The following is a 24,083-nucleotide window of genomic DNA, read 5'->3' on the forward strand; positions in this document are numbered from 1 at the left end:
ATCTGTATTGCGAATAGATATTCAATACTGATATACATATACATTCCAATAAATGTATAATTTATTAGTAATTATTTGTGCAAATTACAAATAAATATGAAGACATTTATCTGGACATAGTTTACATAAATTCTATATCACGTATGTTATATTATCACACATACATTTATTTACAAAATTAATTACGATAACGCGTTACATAATTTGTACATGTATAGAATTTTACAAAAAAGTTTAATGTCAGGAGAGCTGAAAAGGCTCGCTAAAATTTAAAATTAATTTGGTTTATTTTCATATTTGATAATTGGAACGGGATGCTGATAATTGAATAAAATTTAAAATTAATTAAAAATTTTATTTAATTTTTAATCCCTCCTTTCTAATTATCAAGTATGTACACATAATGTGTGTATATATATATATATATATATATATATATATATATATATATGTATCTCTATACGTACGTATATTATATAGTTTGCTGATTAGATTTATTATGTGACTTTTTAGTTTAATTCTATTTATTTTTTTTATTTTTTAAATAAAATTTAATTACCAGATCGCGAAATTTATTTAAGTATTTATTTAATTTATAATAATTTAATTTATTTAATTTATTTAATGATTAAATTTTTCAATTTAAAATGATTGTGTTTATTCCTACTTATCCATACTTATTATCTCTACCTATACAATCTCCATCTATCCACACTTGTGCTATCTACCCGTATTTTCATTTATTTGTGCCATATTCACACCTTTCTCCACACTTGTGTAATTTTACCTACATTATTTCATTAATGTGCCATAACACTGCGAATTATATAATACGTTAATATGGCTTTTCAACAGAGAAAAGAGCTTCACAAATTGTAAAATTATAAACTTCATCAATACGATTGGATTTTGCCATTGGATTTTCCTTATGGATTTAAATGTACAAATCAATCATATTGAAGAATTTTACTTTGCAATAATTGCAAAGTTGCTTTTTCTGCTAAACATAGCAGCTAATGCCTAACCATCCTGATTGTATCGCGTACTGATAAATTCAGCGGAATAATTTAATCACGGTCATACAAATAAATGAACAATAAATAATAATAATTAAAACAAACTTTCAATCTTTAAAATACAAAAAAATGAATAATTAACAAGATTAATGAGAGTCAGCACCGATAATCAAGCGCAAGTTTTATAGATTTTTTTTAATCTACAAAACACACTTGCGCTTAGTTATCTGCACAGATTCTCATTAGCCCTGTTGTTTACTGGTTATTTTTGTATTTTAAATAAACAATAATTCAGAAAATATAAGAACTCGCATTTGTGAGCAAATTACCCTCCCGAATATTCAGTTTATCTTTATACACTGAGAAAATAAAATTTGTTCAACTAACTACACATTTAGTTATTTGCAGATTAGGTTAATTCAATAAATTTTATTTAATCGAATTTAACTGTAGTTTGCTTAACATTGAACAGTTCATTAAGCAAACTATGATTAAATTCAATTAGAAAAATAAAATTTGATAAAATAATCAAATCTGCAATTAATTAGATAAAAGGAGAGTTACTTTAAACTTAAAAATTACTTAAAAATTACTTTAAAATTTTACACAAATTTATTTTTGCTAAGATCTTTAGAAAATATATATATAATTACTTTAGAGAGTATATAATTATTTATAGAATTATTTTATAGAACATATAATTATTTAAATCATTTAAATGAAAATAATCATTTTTAAATCAATGCCAAATAAAATGATTTAAAAACAAACAAAAAAAAGTTAATTTTACACAAGTAAAAAATAATATTTACCGCAAGGTTGCTCTACAGGTGCCCGATGTCTCTCTCAGATCTCCTCCTCCTCTCAGAATTGGGTTGACATCCTCTCGCACAGGACACTCGCGTAAAACACTCGCGAATAATACATTATAATCGCACGCGGACTATAACTTGAGTCCGATAACTTGAACGGCACTCCCGAAGGAAACGCGCGACGCGACAAACCGGCTACGGTTCATTTTCAATTAAATTGGCGACGAGAGTACATTAGCTTCTCCGTTGTATTTTTATACGAAGAGAACGATTTTACTCAATATCTAAAAAATTATCTAGATATCATTCAGATAGATCCGAAAAGTTTTAGATACTTGAGAAAAACCGTTCTTTTCGTGTAAATATCCTCTGTATTGAGCCCTCCCATCACGTCAAGGTCGTACCCGTGAGATGAAAGATAATCTGAAAAATATTATATATATAGCTATTATCTATATTACTCAATTACTATGTAATCGGTTAATACTTTTAGAAAGGAATCAAACGCACGTCTGCAATTCGTTATCATTGTGAAATCAATTCAGATAAAAAGGTTGAATCTTTTATTTATAGATGATGTCTGTAAGATATGATTAGAGTCAATAAAATGAACTAGAGATTAATAAAAAAGAGAAATGTTTCTTTCATTATCAATAAATAATTTCAAAGTTACGTTTAATTTTTAATCGTATAACCAAAGGTGCACAAAAACGAAAATTTATTAAATTATTAAATTAAATTAATCGTGAAAGCAGGAATTGCGTTATTTGAGAGTATTCATATTAATCTTGCTTTTTTTATGACTCGTGTGATACCGTTCGTACAGACAAGTAGCCGTGTCGCATGCCGCTCTTCTTCACATTTCTTTTTAAAATATATAATAATTGCAAAAAATACTAGATATAATATGAAATGTTGTATTTTATGAATATTTACATAATACGATTACTAGTATGATTAATTATTCATTCATCACAAGTACAACGTTTCGTATTATATGTAGCATTATTCGCGAGATTTCAAATTAGATTAAGATTTCAAAAAGTAATGTGAAAAAGAGACACGACTACCTGCTTGTACGAATCTCGTAAAGGAATGACTGCGTCGTAAACAACGCCGCTCCGTGCTACCCCGTGCCATCCTCACCCCAAGGTCGCGCGCCAATCGTCTAACTGTCGAAATAATAGCGAATATTACGAATAAATAAAATAATATATTCTTTACATTTTTAATGTTCTCTGATTAATGAAATAATTTCTTATATGTATCTAGTTTTAGCAGCGCGAGTCTTTTAATGTGATATCATAATTATATTGCGATACATCGAGAAACATATTTGACATTCATTTTATAATTTTAAATATAATTTATCTGTTACTTTTCCCGTATCATAAGAATGCGGAGTAACACGAAAATGTCAGAATTATACGATTCAAAGTGATAAAAAGCCACAATTTGAAATATCTAACAATAAGAATTTCATTTTTATACCGTACATGTGAAATATCTAAATATTCATGAGCTGTGTATATGCGTAATAAATCTAAGAAATAAAGCAAAAAACGTGTGCAACAAAACTTATTAATCTTTACTACACTCCTTAGTTTTAGGCAACCTTACGTAATTCGCGTTCGTAGATATCTAATGTTCATTAATTAATGCGACACCCGAGCGACTCGCAAAACAAATCCGTCCCCTTCCGAGGTCGCCGAGCGAATGCCGAAGTGATGACGTAGTCAACCGTGCCGCGCGCCACGCTCCCCCACCCTGTTCGCCACGTGACACGCTCCCCTACGCCGTTCGCCGTGCGCCGTTCGAATTATTGCGTATAAAAAAAATATTCACAGTTTATTCAATTATTCGTATTTTATATGATTTTGACAAACGGATATCGTCGTATATTTTGCGTTTTGTTTTGTGGCATATCTGGCACAATTCTATATTGCTTGCATGGTTCTTTTAAACGTAATGAATAATTATTCGCGTGGGATATTTTTGATATTCCAATATTATGTCTCAATTTTCATTGTTCTTTTTAATAATTCATAGTTAAATAAAGATTGATAAAATATTCTATATACATATGTATGTGTGTGTGTGTTCTTTATATAAAGATACATACAAATTTTCTTAATATTGTGAAACAATTTGTGTTAAATACATCTTTGGCTAAAAGTATTAAATATGTTGTTAATCATTATTTAATTTTTCAGTTAATAAATTAATTTAAGACATTACTATTACTGCAAATTATTTTGTGTTTTAGAAATTCTTTAAACTTACCGTACGTGCCAATCACGGCTTGATAAAATAACATACGAATTATTTAAAATATAAAATAAGTTTTAGAAACTTATTTAAAATATAAAATTATAGGAATGGGTAAAAAACTAATACGACGTGTTTAAAATAAAAAATATAAAATAGGTTCTGAAAACTTATTTAAAATATTAAATAAGAAATAAAATTAGATAAAAGAAGAGTTACTTATAATTTTATACCAATTTATTCGTTTTTGTTAAATATCTTAAATTGACAAATATATGTTTTAAAAAAATTGAATTTATTAAAAGTCTCTATAATTGCTAATAATTATAGAGATTTGATTGATACATACTAGTAATTATATGTTTGATGAAAAGGGCTGAAAATTTGCATAAAGATACATAACTTTGTAATTTTATAAAATATTATAAGATAAAATATTGTAAGATAAAATTCATAAAATTAACTTGTTTGAATTTTCGTTTATTAAAATTCGACAACTTTTATTTACATTTGTAAGAGATGCAAAATTTAAATTTTTTCAAGGACCCGTATTCATAGTCGAGTCTCATTTCAAGACCATCTTAAGTAATGTCTTAAGACGCTAATGCAGCCTTATTGATTCGTGACTTCTTAAGACCGTACTTAAGACGGTCTTGAATATAAATCTATGAATACCGGCCAAGGACCCATTGAACTATTTCTCCTATGGATAGTCGATACGCTTCTGTCTAGAAAATTTAGTACAGAGACGAACCACATTTACTCTCGACAATACGATTTTATCGATAGTGTCAGAAAATGTATATAGTCACGTAATTCTTAAATGGATGTACTGGCGGTAGTGTACGATTTCGACGGTAACAGAAAAGAAATCCGATATGACCTCTCTCAGGTTTTTCTCTAAGTAATATATATAAAATATATGTATATATATATATATATATATTATTTAAAAAAATTTGAATGATGCAGCTAAAATGAATAAATGTACAGAGGCAAGACAAGTACAAAGATAATAGTCTTTTAAGAGAAGAAAAAAGATTATTAATTTAATTACCATAATAATGGAATTATACATAGACTTATATTTCTGTTTTTATGCACTTTTTTTATGCTTGAAACGAGATAATTATATGTATATATTGACGTGTCAGTAAAAAGTTAAAAATATAATACTGAAAGCACGTCGTCATGAAAAGAATATTTTAGATGCTTTTCATTTTACTGACACAAACATATCATTCTATCTTGACATTCGATACATCATTTATGTTTTCAAAATAATGTACATATTCATAAAAAAAATTTGCAACAAAGCATATCCCAATATTTTTTGTTATTTTGGTTTTATAAAATTTAATATTATATAATATTAAATAAGTATTAATATTTAACGGATTTCATATTAGATATCATATGTTATTCATTAAATTATTTACTTTTATTTCAAAAATATTAAAAGTATTACAATATTAAAAAATATTAATTTTTTTGCATTGCATTAATTAAACTAAATTTAAAATGAATTTAAAAATATTAAACAATACCTTTATCAAATTAGTATTATTTAATAATATTCAATGAATAAAGTGAAACAATTTAAATAAAATATTAGAAAAAAAATGTAACAGGTGAGATTATGCCGAATCTGTTGCTATAATCAATTATCTCTTAATTATCTATCAATTATCCTAAGAGTGTATTCCTTTTTACGCATGATACGCGTAATGTATTTTACCCTTCTTTAATATTCTTGAATAACAAGAATAAAATGATACATATATATCATGCGCATCATGCGTGAAACGGAAAACACTCTATCTCGCTATAAGATAATTGCTACAGCTGATTTGTTAATCATAATACAAATTCCTATCCTTTATCGTCGACGCGTCGAGAATACGCACAACTGTTGTCGCAATCTCCGCGCGGTCGTTTGGACGTGAACTCGCAACGCATAATTAGCGTAATTGATCCTTGAACGTCATGCATTCGAAACTCTGGCTCTCGTTTACGTCTGTTTACTCCTAGTGATTCGAATGACCCCGGGGGCTTGACGTTTCCAATAAAAGGGGGAAAAAAACAAAGAAGAGAAAAAAAAAGAGAAACACAAAGGTACGAAAAAAGGGGGCATAACGCGCGCTGTCCGAGCCGGAGGATGCAAGGTGAGACCAGACGAGACGCGGCGCGGCGCCTATCACACACCCATCGTCCCGGAGTATAGCGCTGTCGCGATCGTACGCGAAGAGAGGAGCCGCTCGCCAATCTCGGTTCCGCGCCGCGGGACCGCTTTCGAAGGAGCCGCGCCATCGCCACGGTCATCGGCCATTTTGCCAGCGGCCAGTCGGGGGCAGTGGGGACTGGGGACTAACTTTGGCCATTTGACACTACCCAACAATACCGCACGCCACCGTTCCCTACAAAGGTTGGCAAAGGTGCGTTCCGGTCGACACGGCGACGCAACAACGCAGTTTCGTCGGTGCGTCACCGCTGCAGAACTCGTGCGACGGCGACCACCCGTATCCGCGGCGCCGCCAAGCTCCGCGCCAGTCGCGCACGACAACGCGCGATAACGTCGTCCGCGGCCACGCTTGTGTAACTCCGTCGCGTGTGCGTGTGTGACGTCTAACCTATGACTCCGTTCTGAAGAGGGAGACCAACAGCCAACAAACGGGGACTCGCACGGAGGGATGCGATCGCGACAACGACCGACGGATCCGCCGGGCGTCGACGTCGGCAAGTGAACGCCGACGCATCCGCGCGAGGAACGCCGTGTCCGGTTTATTTACAAATTCCTGAGAGCGAGGTGAGGATGCGGGACAACGTGCGAGAAACGAGGACGTCTACTCCGTAAAGTGAGCTCGAACGATAATCAAGGTATCCGTCGCTTCCTGATGGGTTTCCAAGTCCAGGAGATCCAGGAGATCGTCTTCTAGATTGTGTGACGCACCTTAACGACTCGATTAAGCTTTATCCGAGCAATAACACGAGGCTAGTCCTGAGAAATACTCCATCGTTGCAGCAAACCCGTATTGATGGGTAAACAAAATATTTTTATAAGATTGTAAGCCTATGAGGGAGCACAGGACCAGTTACTACAATGTTTCGAATATTAGTATCACATCTAAGGTGTTGGAGTTAACTGCCCTTGTTGGTACATGAGATAGAATACTTCTCGCGTGTTAGGAAACTATACATCATATACTCTTTCGAGTATTACTTATGTGAGAAAGATTTTAGAACAATCAGTTTAGTGCCATGTACAGAAACGTCCTCAGTAGTCAACAAGATTGATGGCCGTTATACCTATGTTATGAGGTATACGGAAAATAAAGTTTAAGAATTTTTGATGTTTTGGTAATCTGTCCTATTTAAAAAATATGGATGACAGAAGGGTAGCAGATTATTTTGTTATTGCCGGTCTACCTGGTCAAGATGACGAGCTTAGCGAAGATAATGAGACTAACGACAAGCTAGAGGCTTGGTGTCAGGAAGGCACTCATCTCAAAGATATGCATATGCCGCCTCCTATCACAGATCTTGCCGTAATATTTCCTGCACTGGGGGAACATTGTCCGGAGGGATATACACTCTTAGAATATACAGTATCCGGTTTTCCAGCAGATTTAAATCATGGGAGTTTACGAACAAACGAGTGTTATTTGTGCTATAGAAGAGGGCGGGATAAACCTCCCTTAGTTGACATTGGTAAGAGAGAGAGACATTAAATTAATATCTAGTGAATTCAATCACTTGTATTACACTGTATTAGTGCATACTAAAAACTGCCATATACATATTGTGGAATTAAAGTAAAGTTAAAAATATATAAATATTACATATTCAATAATCATATTGTCACGTTATTACATTTGCATGTATTATTTCAATTGTCAAAATTGATTATGTTGTGACCACTGCATTTAAATACTTTCTATAAAATAGCTTTTAATATGTATTATAATTTAGAGTAATACGAGTAACTGTCATAATGAAATTAAAGAACAAACATTATGAAATGATATACAATCGACTCTAAATATTACTGAAATTATTACTAATTGTATTATCTAAATGTCATTTTACTTTATAGGTGTAATATATGATGGAAAAGAACGTATAATGCAAGATGCCGAAATGGTATTAGAGACCCCTAAAGGCCATGTGGCGAATGTGAATAATTCTACGTCAAAAATTTTTGTAACATACAGACGAGCGAGTCGGAAAATGCCTTGCAATTCCCTTGTGGTTACGGATATTTGTGTTATCTTGACAAATAAAGGAGAAAGTCCACCACACGCTTTCTGTGTTATTAATAAGAATTTGAACAAAGGGATGCTGGGCAGCGACGTATTTTTGTGCTATAAAAAATCTATGAATCGCGCTAATTTAGTATCATTTAAACCAGCGATACTCTACAAATATCCCATGGTAGATTACAACAGTTTTGTCTTTCCTAATTCTGTTGCCATGTTTTGTCTACCGATGGGCGCGACTATAGAATGTTGGCCTAAAGTAGCGTGTAAACCTAAGCCGGTATTCTCGACGTTTGTCTTAACGGTTGCCGATGCTGCTCAAAAAATATATGGTTCAGCAATAACATTTTACGAGGAAGTTCAAATGGAGCCCGATACTTCAAACTGCAAAAATAGTCAGGAGATCATGAACACAGTTGAAAATAATAAAAACAGTGGTACAAATTATATTTTATAATCTTAATTTGATAATTTTTGACTTTTTTTATAGATAATCACGAATCCATACATATATAATACACAGTAAAAAATATTCCCATGTCTATCCTACTTTATTACATAATATCCTTTTTTCGTTTCAGATAATATGGAGATAACTAAAGATAAGCCACAAGTGAAAATGAAGATGTTTAAAAGATTTGGCATACTCAAGAAGCTTAGTATATTGGAACTGGAAAGATTGCAGTACACAGATCCTGCGAGTCAATCGCTGAATATTAGTAAATCCATATGTATACTATCTCACTGGCCATTTTTTGACACGTTCGAGAAATTTTTGGTTTTCCTACACCGTATGGTGAACGATAAGCCGCAGAGTGTCCCGATCGAAAAATATATCTCGTATTTTTTATGCGACATACCGTTTCCAAGTCCGCAACGTCCACGAATCTTGGTACAGCTCAGTAGTCAGGATAGATTAATCTTGACTCAACCGGAGGATTTAGCTCTGCCTAGATCAGGCGCAAGTTTCAGACAACTACTGATAAACTTGGGACCTGATAATTGTTTATTAATACTATTATTAATATTGACCGAGCAGAAAATATTGGTTCACTCCTTACGTCCGGATGTACTAACTTCCGTCAGCGAGGCCATTGCCATGATTTTATTTCCTTTTAAGTGGCAATGTCCTTACATACCATTGTGTCCTCTAGGATTAGCAGAGGTAACGTATATAAAATCTTTTTTGTACTATGTGCAAAAAGTAGAAAGACAACTATTATTTAAATTGCAGGTATTGCATGCACCATTGCCATTCTTAATCGGCGTGGATTCAAGGTTCTTTGATTTATATGATCCTCCTTCTGACGTCAATTGTGTAAATTTGGATACGAATAACATTGCAATATGTGACGATAAAAAATATTTAAATGTTAAATTACTGCCTAAAAAGGCAGCCAGACAGCTCAGAAATTGGTTAGAACTTTTATCCTCCAAGATAATTTCGTGGGGAAAAACTAGCTGTTCCCAAAAAGGTATATTATTATTATTATTATTTATACCCTACTATTATTATTTACTCATTTTTTACTACCTTTTTTTATCTATTAACATTAATTTATATATATTATTTTCATATTAGATAGAGGAGATGAAGACTTCAGCGTGGATAGGGAATTTCAACAAAAACGAAAGGAGCAAGCTTTAGAACTTGAAATACAGGATGCTTTCTTAAGATTCATGGCGACAATTCTCAAAGGATATCGAAGTTATCTGTTACCAATTACAAAAGCGCCTACTGTAGGAACAACAGATCCAACAAGTTTATTTAATATCCAAGCGTTTTTAAGAAGTCGCGATAAAGCCCATGCTAAATTTTACACCATGCTTGTCAGAACGCAAATGTTCATCAGGTAAATTCATTTTTCTTCATCAATTCTATCATAATATTATTCATGACATATAATCATAATTTTATTCTAATAAAAATGTAAATTGATAGGTTCATAGAAGAAAGAAGTTTCGTATCTGATATGGATATGGCAGGGTTAGCATTTTTCGATGAATGCACAGAACGAGTCGAGGAAGAAAATGGTAATAAAGTTAAGATTTTCTGTGTTATTAATGAAATATTGCGTAATTGTTTTTTTTATTCCTCATTTAATTTTCAGTAACGCTTTTGGAACTGGATGAATCTCAACATAGTGAACGTACAGTATTTATACCTCCACCTGAAGCAGGAACAAATCAAACACCAATTATATACAAGTCGTTCAAGTTGGACCCAGAACTAATGAGGCCTCAGAAGAATTTCTGTTTAAAGAATCCCTCTCTAAGTGCCTTCGGTATGGTACCTGGAAGTCCTATGGCTCGTAGAACGAAGCATGAAATCAAAGTTGCTCAAAGGATGGCTCGAAAACAAGTAAATAAAATAATTTTTTGTATAAAAAAGTAAATTTTTAAAGCAAATGTACATGTGTGATTTGTTATGTTTTTTCAGGCTGCAATGCCCGACAGGTGGGGTAGATGCCTGCTTGGTACATGTCACAGTCTTTGGTTTCTGCATTTACCGGCCATGTTACAAGTCTCCAGCCAACCTGCTGCAGTTTTGCATCAGGCCTATGAAATATTGGTCAAAATGCAGAAATTACGTCTTGATCCTATGGAAGAGGTATAAATACTGAGTTCGATATTAAAAAAAAAATAAATCTATTCTTTTTAAATGAATATTTGTTATTTCTACAGGTATGCTACAGAGCTATGATGCAACTTTGTGGGGTATATGGGCAACCAGTTTTAGCTGTAAAGTTATTGTTCCATATGAAACGCAGTGGTGTTCAACCTAACGCTTTAACGTACGGATTTTACAACAAGGTAATTTGTTTACCTTTTTTAAACTAGTAAATATAATACCGTAAAAAACACATTTATGTAAAACTTTTTATAATTATCTTGATAATTTTATTTAATTGTTTATATTTACAGGCTGTTCTCGAGGCAACTTGGCCTTCCGATATGACAAATTCAAGTCAGTTAATGTGGAACAAATTACGAAATGTTATCGTTGGTGCAGCTTTATTTAAAAAAGCTGGGAAAAAGAGCGCTAGAAGACGATTGAGCTCTAATGTAGACTTCTTAACCACCGATAAGACTGAATGCATGGAACATGCGCTCTCTCGGTCTAGTCTCGACAGTTCTCATTCTCAGGATACCGAAGCTGCGCACAGTGATTGTAAATTGATTTTTTTATACACGACAAATTACGTTAAAATTTTTAAATATTTACGTTAATATTTTTAAGTAATATTTTTTTTCTTTTTGCGACAGCCACTAAAGGCAGTTCTGTGTCAGATCTACCCGGATTCGGAGCATTCGAATTAAAAGCTAAGCTCCTTCGACAGAATAGCATAGTGAAAGATCAAACAACATTAAATATTTTACAATCGGACGAATTGGAACAAACGCCGAGTAATCCAAGGTATCTTGTTATGTATTCATTGTTAGGACTTGTTAGTGTCGCTCTCAGGTTTGCCCCATTCGCTGGAACCGCTTGTTCTTTAGACTATATTGTTTTACTAGTATTACAGTAGCGGATGCAAACGAGTATTTATTGTGTAGACCATTTTGTCATTGTCAAATCTTACGTAATTAATCTTTCCTTATTGAATTTTACAGTGCTAATTTTTGCATGTATAGGCTTATGTAGATGTAATATTTTCCATGTAGGCTAACGCGCAGTGTCGAATCGCCTTTAAAAAGTCCCATACGCACACCAGTTACGGAAAATGACCCATTGGGTGCTCTCATTAATGACGAAACACCGATTGTGTCGCCTTCCGAGGAGAATGATTCAAATTGCTCAACAAGTACTTTAACCGTTTTAAATAATACGACTGAAGAGAGACCAGGAGGGCCGCTCTTATTTAGAAGGTACGAAGATACTCCGTATTGTATTTGCATGTGTGAAATATTAAATATTTAAACGAAAATAAAACCTAGAAGTAGTATACCGCAAAATAATTTTTGAAAAAGTTATATGAACAAATATTTTCTCAAAATAAAGATAAACTTAAAAGAACAAAGAAATATATGAAATACAATTCATAACCACTTAATGGGAGACTGTTACTGGTAATCAAAATAATCGCGAGCACAATAAAAGTATTTCTTTTGTGGAGAGACAGTTGTGTCTCATGCTTTGTGATCTTCAAAGATATGCATTCCATTTGCATATATGATTTTAAGTACGAAAATCACTCTATATATAAAATATGTGTTTACAGCAACATCCTCCCACGTAGTGCGACGTTTCATCAAGCGGTAGATGAAAGTGGCATGACGGTGGGTGGGCATTTGCAGAGGAGTGAGACGATGCCTCACTCCGTGGCACAACAAGGAGAACAGGAGAGAGAAAAGGAGAGACTGGAAATAAGCAGTCTTTGGTCTCAAAATAAGGATAGTGTAACGTCCAGCCTCTCTAGCTTAGGATCTAGTCTTAAACTTAGTTTCGGGTAAGATATTTGTGTGTATGTTTAAATTAATAACATGCACATATCGTCTGTAGTCAAATAACACCTCGCGTAAATAGATTACGTTTCAATTCCTCAAAAGTGTGACGTGGTACAATACATTTGCAAGATTTGATTACTTTATATTTTATATTCATAAAAAAATATGCAAGATAATAATTTTATGTAGATTATACTTCTGACTTTTTAACAAAATGTATAAATAAACGATATCGATGAGAAAAGTAAATTGTTATGTATATTTATGCGTTACATACATATACATAACAAAAGTGATGACTAAATATGTAATTTGTAATCACACTGTTAGAGGAATATAATTTTATTTTTGTTTATTTGTCGCATGCGTATTTGAGTTGGTTTTTGTTATTTTATCCGTTAAATGTAGACGATACTCCACGGGTGGATTGGCATTTGCTAAAAATAAGGATTTAATATCATCGAATCAACTTATTGAATCTCTTAGTCTCTCCAGCTATATCAGGTACGTAATGTGTATGTTAGTTGCATAGATGCCCATTAGACATGTGCGTTCTGCTTTTGTATGCATCTACATTATTACAAAATACTAAGTATATATTTTTAATATGTAAGATATTTCTCCTGCAAATTCCAGATTCTATGTTTCTATTAATTCTTATTTTAGCCCGTCGAGTTTAACAGGAAAAAAGTCAAACGAAATAATACTTGGTGGTTTGAATAGCTTAAAGTCCGCTGCAACGACTGTGGTAAAAAAATTTGACGAAATCAAAGAAGCCATTTCAGCGACAAGTACACCAGTGAAAAATAAGGAACGTGAACAAAAAATAGCTTACGGAGTATCGCATGAATCTCTAGATTCTCTCACTGATTCCATACAAGATCGAAACGAAACAAGAGCATCTGGTATAGAATATAAACTACGATAATAACAAATATTATATATATTTATATTACACAATAATATTAATTTCTTTTTTTTTTTTCAATTAGGTGATGGAAATTTAGATTTGTGTCCACTGTACGAGCTTGCGGAGTGTCTGTATCCAAAAGGCACTAGAGAGTTAGAGGAACGTCTTGCTATTGAGCTTGTGCTTTCCAGTGCCAGTAGATGTCATCATTGCGCTGCCATCCTGTATGATGAGGAGATAATGGCTGGTTGGCAGCCAGAAGATTCCAATTTGAATACAGTCTGTCAATATTGCGACAAAGCTACCGTACCCCTCCTCACAGCTACGATATTAGATTACAGGTGACTGCGATCATAACGTAAGTGATATCATCGATAAAGTTATCACTAAGAATATATTTGTCTCATGTAGATCCGAAGTAAGCGAGAAGAATAGTGACCCTTTAATGGGAGCATTAGTAGAATTATTGGATCAACCAAAAGAATCGTTGGAACCGATAACTGTACCATATTTAAATCCATTAGTTTTGAGAAAAGAATTAGAAAGTGTACTGAGTCAAGAGGGGGACGCGTGTCTCACTAAGCATAGGTTCATTCAAGAGCACCCAATAGTATATTGGAATCTGATATGGTACTTTGAAAGGATTAATTTAACGAGTCATTTACCTGATCTGTGGTTGGATAATGATAAAAATTCAGAACTTCAAAGAACTGTAGGATTGGTAGGTGTTAGAACTATGTGGGACAACGAACGACTCCACATGGACCGTTTACCTATGTATCTCCAATGGAAGTCAAATTCCACAGAAGACAGGACGTAAGTTTTAATAAATCTTTTTTCAAATCATTAATGATATTTAAATTTCAAATGTAAATAGATATTATGAAAGAATTAATGATTATCTGGATTAGGAAATGATCAGGTTTATCTTTGAACAAATAGATGTATGAACAGTTAAAGCTGCTAATTTTTTGTTTGCTCTAGATTGATGCAGACAGTGATAACATATGTCCGTTGCAACGATTTAGCGGAACCTATATTAAGAGTGGCCTTAGAAAGAAGTAAACATCAAACAGGCGATCATCCATTTTCTATATATAGGGATATCTTGTTTCTGGCATTTACTGTATTAGGAAGAACGAATATTGACCAAGGTAGGTTATATATGCACATTAAAATATTGTAATCTTTGCAAATTTATATAAGATATTTCTAAAATGAATTAATCCAAATATCGAAATATTTATCAAGTTTGATTATGACATTAATTTGTCTAACAACGATTCTTATTCTTACAGGCGTCTTCGACAGAGAATACAGTTTATCGCTGGAAAAATTTTCCGAGAACGATGAGAAGTTATTACATAAAATTGATGCGCCGCCGACGATGATGTCAGTGTACTGCAGATATTACTTCAAGCAATTAAACGTATGAGGATCACGCGAGCAGCCATAATCCCGAAGATGCTTAAAAAAAAATTGTCCTGTTTGAGACATCGAAGGAGATGTAATATTGCGCGAATAACTCTCGCGAGTACAACATTCTGTACTTGCGCAATTGCATACGAAACGAATATGTGCGCAAGGAACGATGTTAAAATAGATTTTACGACATCCCAAAATGTCTAACGTCATGACAACGGCGACGTTGGCTGCTACATGTTGAATGTTTATTATTATCTAACACGGAGGACTATTAATGTTATCGACGATGAATTATGCTCGATGAGTCCGATTTACAACACCGTTTCTCGAAATGCGATCGGCAAAGTACGATCGGCGTCATAGCGCAGACATGCGAACTAACGTTACCTCATCTTCGTTTTTTCTTTCATAAGACTCCGCTTACTCGCTGACACCCGTGATACTTGTCTTTGCTTGCGCAAAAAAGAAAACATAGATGGATCGTCGGATTCGAGCTCACAGTTCTTGAACTTCGATCACATACGCACGCGAAAACTGACGGGAGTAGCCATCGGTTGCATCGATATCATTTTAGCACTAATTGCTAATCTGTCGGTTAACTAAAGTTTCTTTCTTTATTACGGCGACAGAAGGTTGTGATACAGAAATGAGGAAATTGTTAACCAGATTAAGCTATCGACGTTGCCGATAACAAGATCAGTCAGTGCAATAGAAGTTGAACGATAATATTTTTAACTAATCTTACATCTCTGATCTTCATATGTTTATAATATAATTGTTTTTAACAGTTATCGACTCTTACTTTTTTTTTAATTAATGAATCGGGTCGCGCATGCCTCTGTTTTGTGATTCAGTAACTTGTGCAGCGCATTAGCGGTATCTAAGAGTACAACATTGAAAAGTGTTAAGTACCAAAGAATTTACGGACTGTAAAGCGACTGCAAGTTCAATTCCCTCCAGGTGTGCTGTGACCTTAAATACGTTTCAGTCCGACACGTAATATCCGCGATGTAAAGAAAGAAAAAAAGGCGGTGTTAAACGAGGCAGCGCCTAATACCGACTATTTTTTTTACCGCGAAGAAAAGCAAGAGAGAAAAAGAAAGCGCGATGTAAAGTATAGCGTGTAACATGACGAAACGCAGTATTCTTTCCTTGTACTCTTAGGTAGAAATGATCGTTTATTGCACGGCAAAACACAGCGTAAGTATCGTTTTTCTGCGTCCCAGGTGAAAAGTGTTCTTCACAGGACGTGGCGCGTTAAACTCGACTATTTATCCTCAACGTAAATGCTTAGCATGAGAGTGAATATTTTTATGGATTCTAGACAATTCAAAGCATTTGTAATAGATTAGCGAAACTTAATTAGATGACGCTGCCCACGATTTATTCTCTGTCGAAATGGGATGAAAAGATTATTCGTCGCAAGGAGAAACTCACACGAACGCGGTTTTTCAGTGCCGTGCACTTTTCACCCTGGACAAAATGGATGAACGTATGTTCATTCATTACAGTACTATGAATGTAGATTATGAAAATAAAGTCAGTTGAGGTATTTTACAAAGGTCGTCTATTTCGCTTTAGAGAGAGTTACCCGCTTTATTGTATTAAAGCAAAATTAATTTTCATTTAACACTGTCAATTTAATATTATTCCTGCATATTTTCCATAACTATTTTTACGAATTCTTTTAAAAGTTTCATGTAAATAAAATTAAACGCTTTATATAATCCCGGTTTTTGTTTAAATCCTACTAATTATATATTTTTAAACAATTTATTAATTTAAATATATTAATATTTAAATATATTATTAAAATGAGGTTATTGAAAAGTAAAAATATTTGGAAATATTACATATTGGATATAATATATTATTTGATTGTAAAAAGATATATTAACATTTCATAAATTGTTTGTTTCTCGATAATCTCGCTTTAATAACTTACATGCGAAATAATGTAGAGTAAAGAATCAATTTTTATAAAAAGGAAACAAATTCTATGTAAGCAAAGATATGTATATATAAAAAAATGTGTGTGTATATATATATATATGTATGTATATATATATATATATATATATATATATATATATATATTAATAATAAGAAATAACGCGAAAATTAAAATGCACGAGACTATGGAAAAAAAATTATCAGGAAAGTATTTTTGTAAGAAATTACTCAAATCCAATTGAAATTTTGCGGCTTCTGGAAAAGATTATACTGTAGTAGACCGCGAATTTGAATTTCGTGAGTTAAGTTCTCAACGTTAGAACATTTATGCAAAAGAAAACCGTTCATTTCAGTTTACTTACAAGTGAAATTGATTCACATTATCTTTTGTCAAAAAGATTCTTCCTCGTTCGATCAGTTTAGAAATATCATTTTAAATTTTCAAATATTATTTGATAGAATGATATCATCTGAATAAATTTAAATATACTTATAATTAAACGTTCATGAAAATGTATAAGAAACAGGAGGTGCCTCACGAAGTCGCTCGCTTTCGGTCACAGAGTGTTCGTCATTCGGTCGCTTCATTAATATCCGCTTTCTCACATCACCGTCTCCAAATCGGGCCAAATATTCTCGCTACAACGGCGAGCACGTAACCGTTTCGTTCGAGAGAACGTACGAACGCGGCATGGAGCCGAGCGCGGCCGAGTGACGTCGAAGATGACCGACGTCACTCGTTTCCCGTCGCGTTCAGCTTTCCTGCGCCCGACTTCACTCGGGTGACTCGAGTCCGAGCTCCGAGCACAGCGAATGAAGGTGGTGGTGGGTTCGCGCGCGCAGTGCCTTGGTTCTCTCGGTCTTCTTCGGTTCCGCCGTTTCGTTTCCACGCGATTACGCACGCGTATGTATTCGCACGCGTATGTGTATGCGCCCAGCGGTGGCGAATCCGGAGGGGCAGGAAAGGAAGGCCAGCGAGGAAGACCAGTCGTCGCGCGACAGTAGTGCGTTGCGTGTGGCGGTCGTCGGGTCGTCGTACTCGTCGTCGCCGAGCCGGACGAACGAACGAACAGTAGACGTTACTCGCGGTGTGACATGTTCACCAGACGTTGAACCGTGCGCGAGACTCTCGTAAACGTACGAGGAACGACTGCGCGCGTACAGATAACGCGTAGTGTATCGTATGCGTGTGCGAAATCGGACCTCTTCGCCGACCAACCGATTTCCCGTTTCCTCTTGCCTGCCTGCGTTGACATCGCCGTTCGGCGAAGAAGAGGAAGAAAAGAGGAAGAAGAAAAGAGGAAAAAAGAGAAGAGAGAAATTACGTACTCCGGCATGTATTCCGACGGCCACGAGGTGGACGGCAGCTGGGTGCTGCGTGTCTACGTGACGGATCTGCAGGTCGAAAGAAGTTTACGCGTGAAGGGAGAGCTGCATATCGGCGGTGTCATGCTGCGCCTCGTGGAAGATCTTGGTGAGTATCCTACCAAGTCACATCTCTCTCTCTCTCTCTCTCTCTCTCTCTATATATATATATATATATATATATATATATATATGTATATTTCTTGATCTCTTTCTTCCCCACTCTCTTTCGTCGTGCTCCCGATTTCTACTCTAAAATGTAACTGAATTCCGATTTTTCTCGCGTTCGTACTTGGATGTGTACATAACATATCTCATTGCGTGGAACAGGTGGAATTTGATTTGTCGGTGGCGCGACGCGACGACTGCAATTTTGAAGTGCCCGGCAAAATGGCGCGCATGCATTGTGCACGCTTGTTAATTCAAAACAGAGTGACGCTGTCACTTGGCGATTTTGTAGACAATGTGGACCGAATGCCCGTTGCGATGGAGGTCTAAGAAATAACTTGTCGAAAATTCACGCTTCTAGATAATACCTTATTCATATGGAAGAAGCAAGAAATAGAATTGCATGATTGCGAAGTCAGTTGGACATGCCGCATATAGTTGTGACAGATTGAAATAGGTGCAGTCATCGTGAAACGATTGAAGTTTAACTTGAATTTCTTAAGCAATTTCTTCTTAAAATTTCTTTTATAATATTTACTTAAATATTAATTTGAGCTATATGGTATATCAATTATACAGGGTGATTTTATCATATTTCGTCACCCATTATGAACAGGTAGAGTGAATAATGAAATATGTTAAAATCACCCTGTATATTATATTTTATTATATGTATATTTGAAAACAAAAAATGATTAAATCTTAGTTTTAAAAGAGAAATCAATAATTAAACATTAATAATTTGTATATGGTTAGTTATTTTTATCAAATGAATCGTATTAATTGGGGGGATTATAAATGATAAAATGATAAAACATAATGTTCCCGTAAGATTTTTATTTTAATATTTAATTATTAATATCTTTTTTAAAACAGAAAAATAATTGATAATAAAGGATTTTGCATTTCTCAATTCTTTGCAAAAAAAACTGCAATTAAAAATTTCAACTTTAATCACTTTGATTACCAATTAATTTTTTCTGGTAATTTTTCTGGTAAACTGGTTAATTTTACGAGGTTGAAAACATTGATCGCCTTTGCATCGGCACAACATCAGTAATTAGCCAAGCCGATGCAGGACGGTTTTATCCTCGTTGAATTAGCCAATTTCGATTGATTGAACGAGCCGGTTCTCATATCCACTCGTATACTGGGTGGTCCGTTCGTTATTGTTGATATAATCGGAAAAGCCGATGGGAAAGATGAGTCAAAAGATAGAATAAGTATAGCTTAGAGACTTTCTCGTATAAAGTTTGTACGTAAAATTTTACTGTATCTATGTTTTAACACACTTTTTCAATTTTTTATCTGTATTCGATTTTTTTTTTTCAATTACATTTTGTACATACATACGCAAATTTGAGAAATAAATTCAAAGAAAGAAACAGGAAAAAAAGAGAAAGAAAGAGAAACAGACGCTCTTCATCGCTGCTTTTGTTCGCGAGAGTTTGCTCGCTTTCGCGAAATAAATTTTCGCGTGACATGGAGAACGGCGGTATAAAATTGTCGAATAAACGTAGCGAGGAAACGCTTCCGGTGAGAGAACAATTTCAACACACTGTTTACCTGACGGCTGTGCGATAAGGAATAACTTGCATCTCTAGTGTGACGCCCATTCTCCTCCCAAGCGATAATGGTAATCTCCTGAGTATTTTCACTGATATTTTTCTTTTCGTTCATCGGGTGCACAGCATATTTCAGCAAATAAATCAAATTTTTCCAAACGCGATTTTGATGCAAAATCAACTCCAAACGATTCAATGAAGATTGCAATTTTATGTATATCGACGCAAAAAAATGTTTAAAGGTTTCTTAGGAGGTACATATTGAACGGCTTTATGTTTATTTAGCTTCATGATGTCATTTTTACTTAATCTGATTATTTTCGCAGACAAGCGGCATTTTCTATTTCCGAGAAAATCTCGTATTGACTTGGAAAATGATTTTTTTTATGACTTTTCGATTGTTGTTCGTGCAAGACGATTGTTTTTCGCAGGGAGAATTACTCCTATTCTCATCCGGTCTAAATAAAATATTTATCCCAATAACGCTGAGCTCTTCGCATGATGTGGGATTCGTCGTGACTCATGAATACGTTATGACGTGAAGTAACGAGTGCAAATGCATTATTCAATTGCGTTTCCGCGAAATCGTCGTGAACCTCGAGCGATGAAATTGTGAATCGACGTCACTGAAAAAAATTATTAACATCAATTCAATTTATTATTCGCGATAATTCTTTTAGAAACGTCGAAGTAATTTATTTTTTGATATTTAATAATTAATCTTGTCATAATTAATTAGATCTCGTTCTAACAACATTCATGCACTGAAAGGACGATTTCGCTGAAGTATTTAAAAATGTAGTTAGATACAGATCTGTGAAAATAATTTTGTTGGATCATAAAATATTTGTATAGAAATCTCAAACATGATGAGCAATGCTATAGAAAGTTTTGACTTTCTAGTAATCAAGTTGAGTCTCCTACATATAATTATTTTATATCTGCGTATTTAGTTAAATTTTTAAACACTTTAGCAAAATCGTTCTTTCTATGTGAATATTAATTCACATTTTAATTTACAGTATTTAAATGTATAAATAATTATTCTAATTTAAGAACATCTGGGAAATAATCGATAATTTTAAAGGAAAAGGGCGTCAGACATCAGATACGAAGCGAAGCCAGGTAGAAAAATCCGGCAGCCATATCTTTTGTTGACTGGTCCTCTTACCTTTTTTTGCTTCTCTGTGCTGGATCCAACAGGTTAACGTGGCCATGCAGGTTCTCGCCGCATCTCGCCACTCGACAATTCCGAACCGGACCGACGCGTATTACCGGCCTACGTGTAGCTGAGTTTATGTAAATACACCGGGTGTCCCGGAGTGCACGTAGCCACAAACCGACGTGTCGCAATAGGTCACGCGTATTTGAGCGATTTTCAGTCGAGTGTGCAGGGCATTGTAAAAAAAAAGGAGAGATATTCATTTAGAGGGTACGCGATGTCGAGAGAGTTTGGAATATAATAAAAGAAACACTTAAACACTTAGTCAGAAGGTCGTCCTCAAACTGGAGGAGCTAACCGATTTTGGTAAGATGGATGATCTTCTTTTTTTAATTCCATTCATACCTGAAAGCAAAAGGTAAATAAATCTGAATCATCTGTTCGATTGTATTATTGTAATCTGGGAAACAAATTCCGTATTATGAAAATCTCCGAAACAGAGTTTCAGTTACCTGAAAACGAACTGAACAATACAATGAATCTATGTTCAACTCGTTATAAGAATGAAATCATAAATTTGAATATATTTTGCATATTTCTAATATAATAAAAAAGCACTATGAGTTTTATATATATATATAATATTATAATTTTATTCTTAGATATCTAATTTTATTCTTAAATTTTAATCTTAGAAGCACGTCTACAATTTTTAGACGATTTTGGTGTCTGAAGGAAAAAGCAAAAATTGTTTTTGTATTGTTTATGTACGTTCTTTTACTCGGATTATACAATAGTTACGTTCAGCAGAAAAAGTAGCTTTGCAAATATTGTAAAATGCTTTAATATAATTGATCTTACTCTTACTTCTTCACTGCATCTAAATATATAAACCAATCATATTTCAAAGTAAAATTTTACAACAATTAAAAAACTGCTTTTTCTACTGAACGCAGTCAATGGATGAAGTAGTCGAGATAATTTTGAAGCGGAAAGGACAAAGTCCAGAAAATGGAACGAAGGAAGTATAGAACATTCAGGCATACAATGCCTGCCCTTTGCCTGATAGGAAAAGAGGTGATAAAATACCATATAACCGATCGTTATCGAAAGATTTTTACATAACGAAGAATATTTAAATGGTGATATCAGTTAAATATAAAAGGTAATTAAATCGACGTAACATTGTATATATCTAACAATATATTTCGGTTGCCCTTTTATCAGAAAGAACGTTTATCAGTCATAAAATTAAATTATGAATGGTATCTCTTATAAAAATGCTTAGATAAAATTAATACAATAGATAACAATAACTGCGTTACGCGACGAAAGTCGCGCCTACGGATCAAGATCTCGATCAGCTGTCTATCCTTTTTTAGTCACTTCGTCATTCTAATTTGTCCATTCCATAAATTCCACACTACAATACGTAAACACATTACATAAGTGTCTTCAAAGTAACTTGATCATATTTCGCGTTATGCAACATTCATTGGCACGTTGCGAAATGGAGATTTCCCGTTTCACAAAATTTTATCTTGTCTCTCGAAACTTTAGATATATTTAATTATAGTCGTGTCTATTATATTCAATTATAATACCACAACTCTGTACGATTTTCCGTCAAAGATTAGATCGTATGTTATAGAAGGTAATTGAAATTCCGAATCGGGGATCAGCCACGTTTAGCGAGTGTTCTCATTCACGGTTAGGTCGCTCACAATTGTTATCGAAATCAGTTTCGTGTAATTGACGCTCGTTGGTCAGACACGTGGTTTCGTGGGGAGAAAAAGTCGAGATACCCGAGCCGATGTACCGTACGTCAGTAACTCGACGACAAGACTGCATTCTTCTTACGACTCTTCCTCGAAGCCAAAGCTCCGGCAATGCAGAACTCCTTTTCGTCACCGCGAATTCCGGGACTCCGAATTTAAAACACACGTTACGCAATTGTTTAATTAAAACCTAAAGTCGCGAGCACGTCGAAATCCTAATCAGAAGACATTTTAACGTTAAAAACCAATGTAGATCGTCGTTGCTCCGAACTCTTCAATTTTAAGACTTTCTTCAACGACTCTACGAATTTTTGGAGTAGACTTTGCTTTGTTCTGTGTTCATGAATAGCAAGTTCTTTTATCTCTGGTACGCCATCCATAAATTTTTCACAACGTTTCGTTACTCTCGTTGTCAGATAAAAAGAATATGAAAGGAAAGAGAGAAAAGAACACGCAACGCGGCTACTGCACGCGAATTTTCATGTGGATTTCCTTCGAAGCGACAAGCAGGCGAAGGTGAAATCCGAAGGTCGGCTCACTACGAAGCTGTTAAGTTGAATTATCTGCTCGGATTACATGTACAGCGTCAGATTACCGTAATTTCATATGGCGTCGGCTACCTTACGCGAGTCGCAGGCGAAATCCTGATTTTCATGAAAACAGTCATATATTGTTTCGTACATTCTATATAAAGTATCCTATTAAACGGTGTAGATTTCTATAAAAAGTTTTAGCCTTTTCAACAACAAAAAATTTTTAACATTGTATTTATCTACTGCATTGAGTCTTTGAACAACATAGTTTAATCGCGTTGTACAACGCGACTTTTTAATGCTTCTTGATATATGATATTTTATAGAAACAGTAGAAAAAAAAAGTTTAGAATGAAAATATAATTTTTTGGCTGGTTTGCCTCCGTTTAGGGCAGACATTTCTCTCAACTCGGTTGGTCCAGA

General features: G+C 34.2%; 2 protein-coding genes and 1 long non-coding RNA gene across 4 annotated transcripts in view; 2 read left to right on the forward strand and 1 right to left on the reverse strand.

The window, feature by feature from the left end:
- The window catches only part of LOC147910554 (uncharacterized), a 28,377-nt gene extending 25,630 nt beyond the window's left edge, over nucleotides 1–2,747 (reverse strand). Inside the window, exon 1 of the long non-coding RNA XR_015544137.1 lies at nucleotides 1,829–2,747. This is a non-coding gene — a long non-coding RNA (uncharacterized LOC147910554). The remainder of the gene's footprint in view (nucleotides 1–1,828) is intronic.
- A 3,146-nt stretch (nucleotides 2,748–5,893) lies between these two features.
- On the forward strand, nucleotides 5,894–16,697 carry Crag (DENN domain-containing protein Crag). 2 transcript variants are annotated; one of them, XM_011065445.2, is made up of 19 exons: nucleotides 5,894–7,804; nucleotides 8,190–8,789; nucleotides 8,934–9,517; nucleotides 9,587–9,827; nucleotides 9,935–10,205; nucleotides 10,295–10,386; nucleotides 10,464–10,714; nucleotides 10,793–10,963; nucleotides 11,038–11,166; nucleotides 11,278–11,524; nucleotides 11,620–11,770; nucleotides 12,019–12,222; nucleotides 12,576–12,803; nucleotides 13,210–13,305; nucleotides 13,468–13,706; nucleotides 13,794–14,052; nucleotides 14,123–14,527; nucleotides 14,696–14,865; nucleotides 15,010–16,697. In XM_011065445.2, exons 1-19 carry the CDS (start codon nucleotides 7,477–7,479, stop codon nucleotides 15,144–15,146), a joined length of 4,803 nt encoding a protein of 1,600 aa, XP_011063747.1. In that variant the 5' UTR covers nucleotides 5,894–7,476; the 3' UTR covers nucleotides 15,147–16,697. The 2 variants fall into 2 exon arrangements, with proteins under 2 accessions (XP_011063747.1, XP_011063748.1); XM_011065446.2 differs by lacking the exon at nucleotides 13,210–13,305.
- Nucleotides 16,698–17,871: 1,174 nt separating this feature from the next.
- Nucleotides 17,872–24,083, forward strand: part of LOC105151626 (unc-112-related protein) — a 46,003-nt gene continuing 39,791 nt past the window's right edge. The window contains exon 1 of the mRNA XM_011065448.2: nucleotides 17,872–18,563. Within this exon, the coding sequence (XP_011063750.1) occupies nucleotides 18,425–18,563 (139 nt within the window). The 5' untranslated portion in view covers nucleotides 17,872–18,424. The remainder of the gene's footprint in view (nucleotides 18,564–24,083) is intronic.

The sequence above is a fragment of the Acromyrmex echinatior genome, chromosome 2, assembly GCF_024713525.1.
Source record: "Acromyrmex echinatior isolate Ae372 chromosome 2, ASM2471352v2, whole genome shotgun sequence".
In the NCBI taxonomy this organism is placed as follows: Eukaryota; Metazoa; Arthropoda; class Insecta; order Hymenoptera; family Formicidae; genus Acromyrmex; species Acromyrmex echinatior.

Bases quoted from the DNA above. Each gene is read 5' to 3' on its own strand.
- Crag (XM_011065445.2), top strand. From the start codon at position 7,477: ATGGATGACAGAAGGGTAGCAGATTATTTTGTTATTGCCGGTCTACCT. The intron at 12,804-13,209 runs GTAAGATATTTG...CGTTAAATGTAG, and splicing joins AGTCTTAAACTTAGTTTCGG to ACGATACTCCACGGGTGGAT. The intron at 14,053-14,122 runs GTGACTGCGATC...TGTCTCATGTAG, and splicing joins GCTACGATATTAGATTACAG to ATCCGAAGTAAGCGAGAAGA.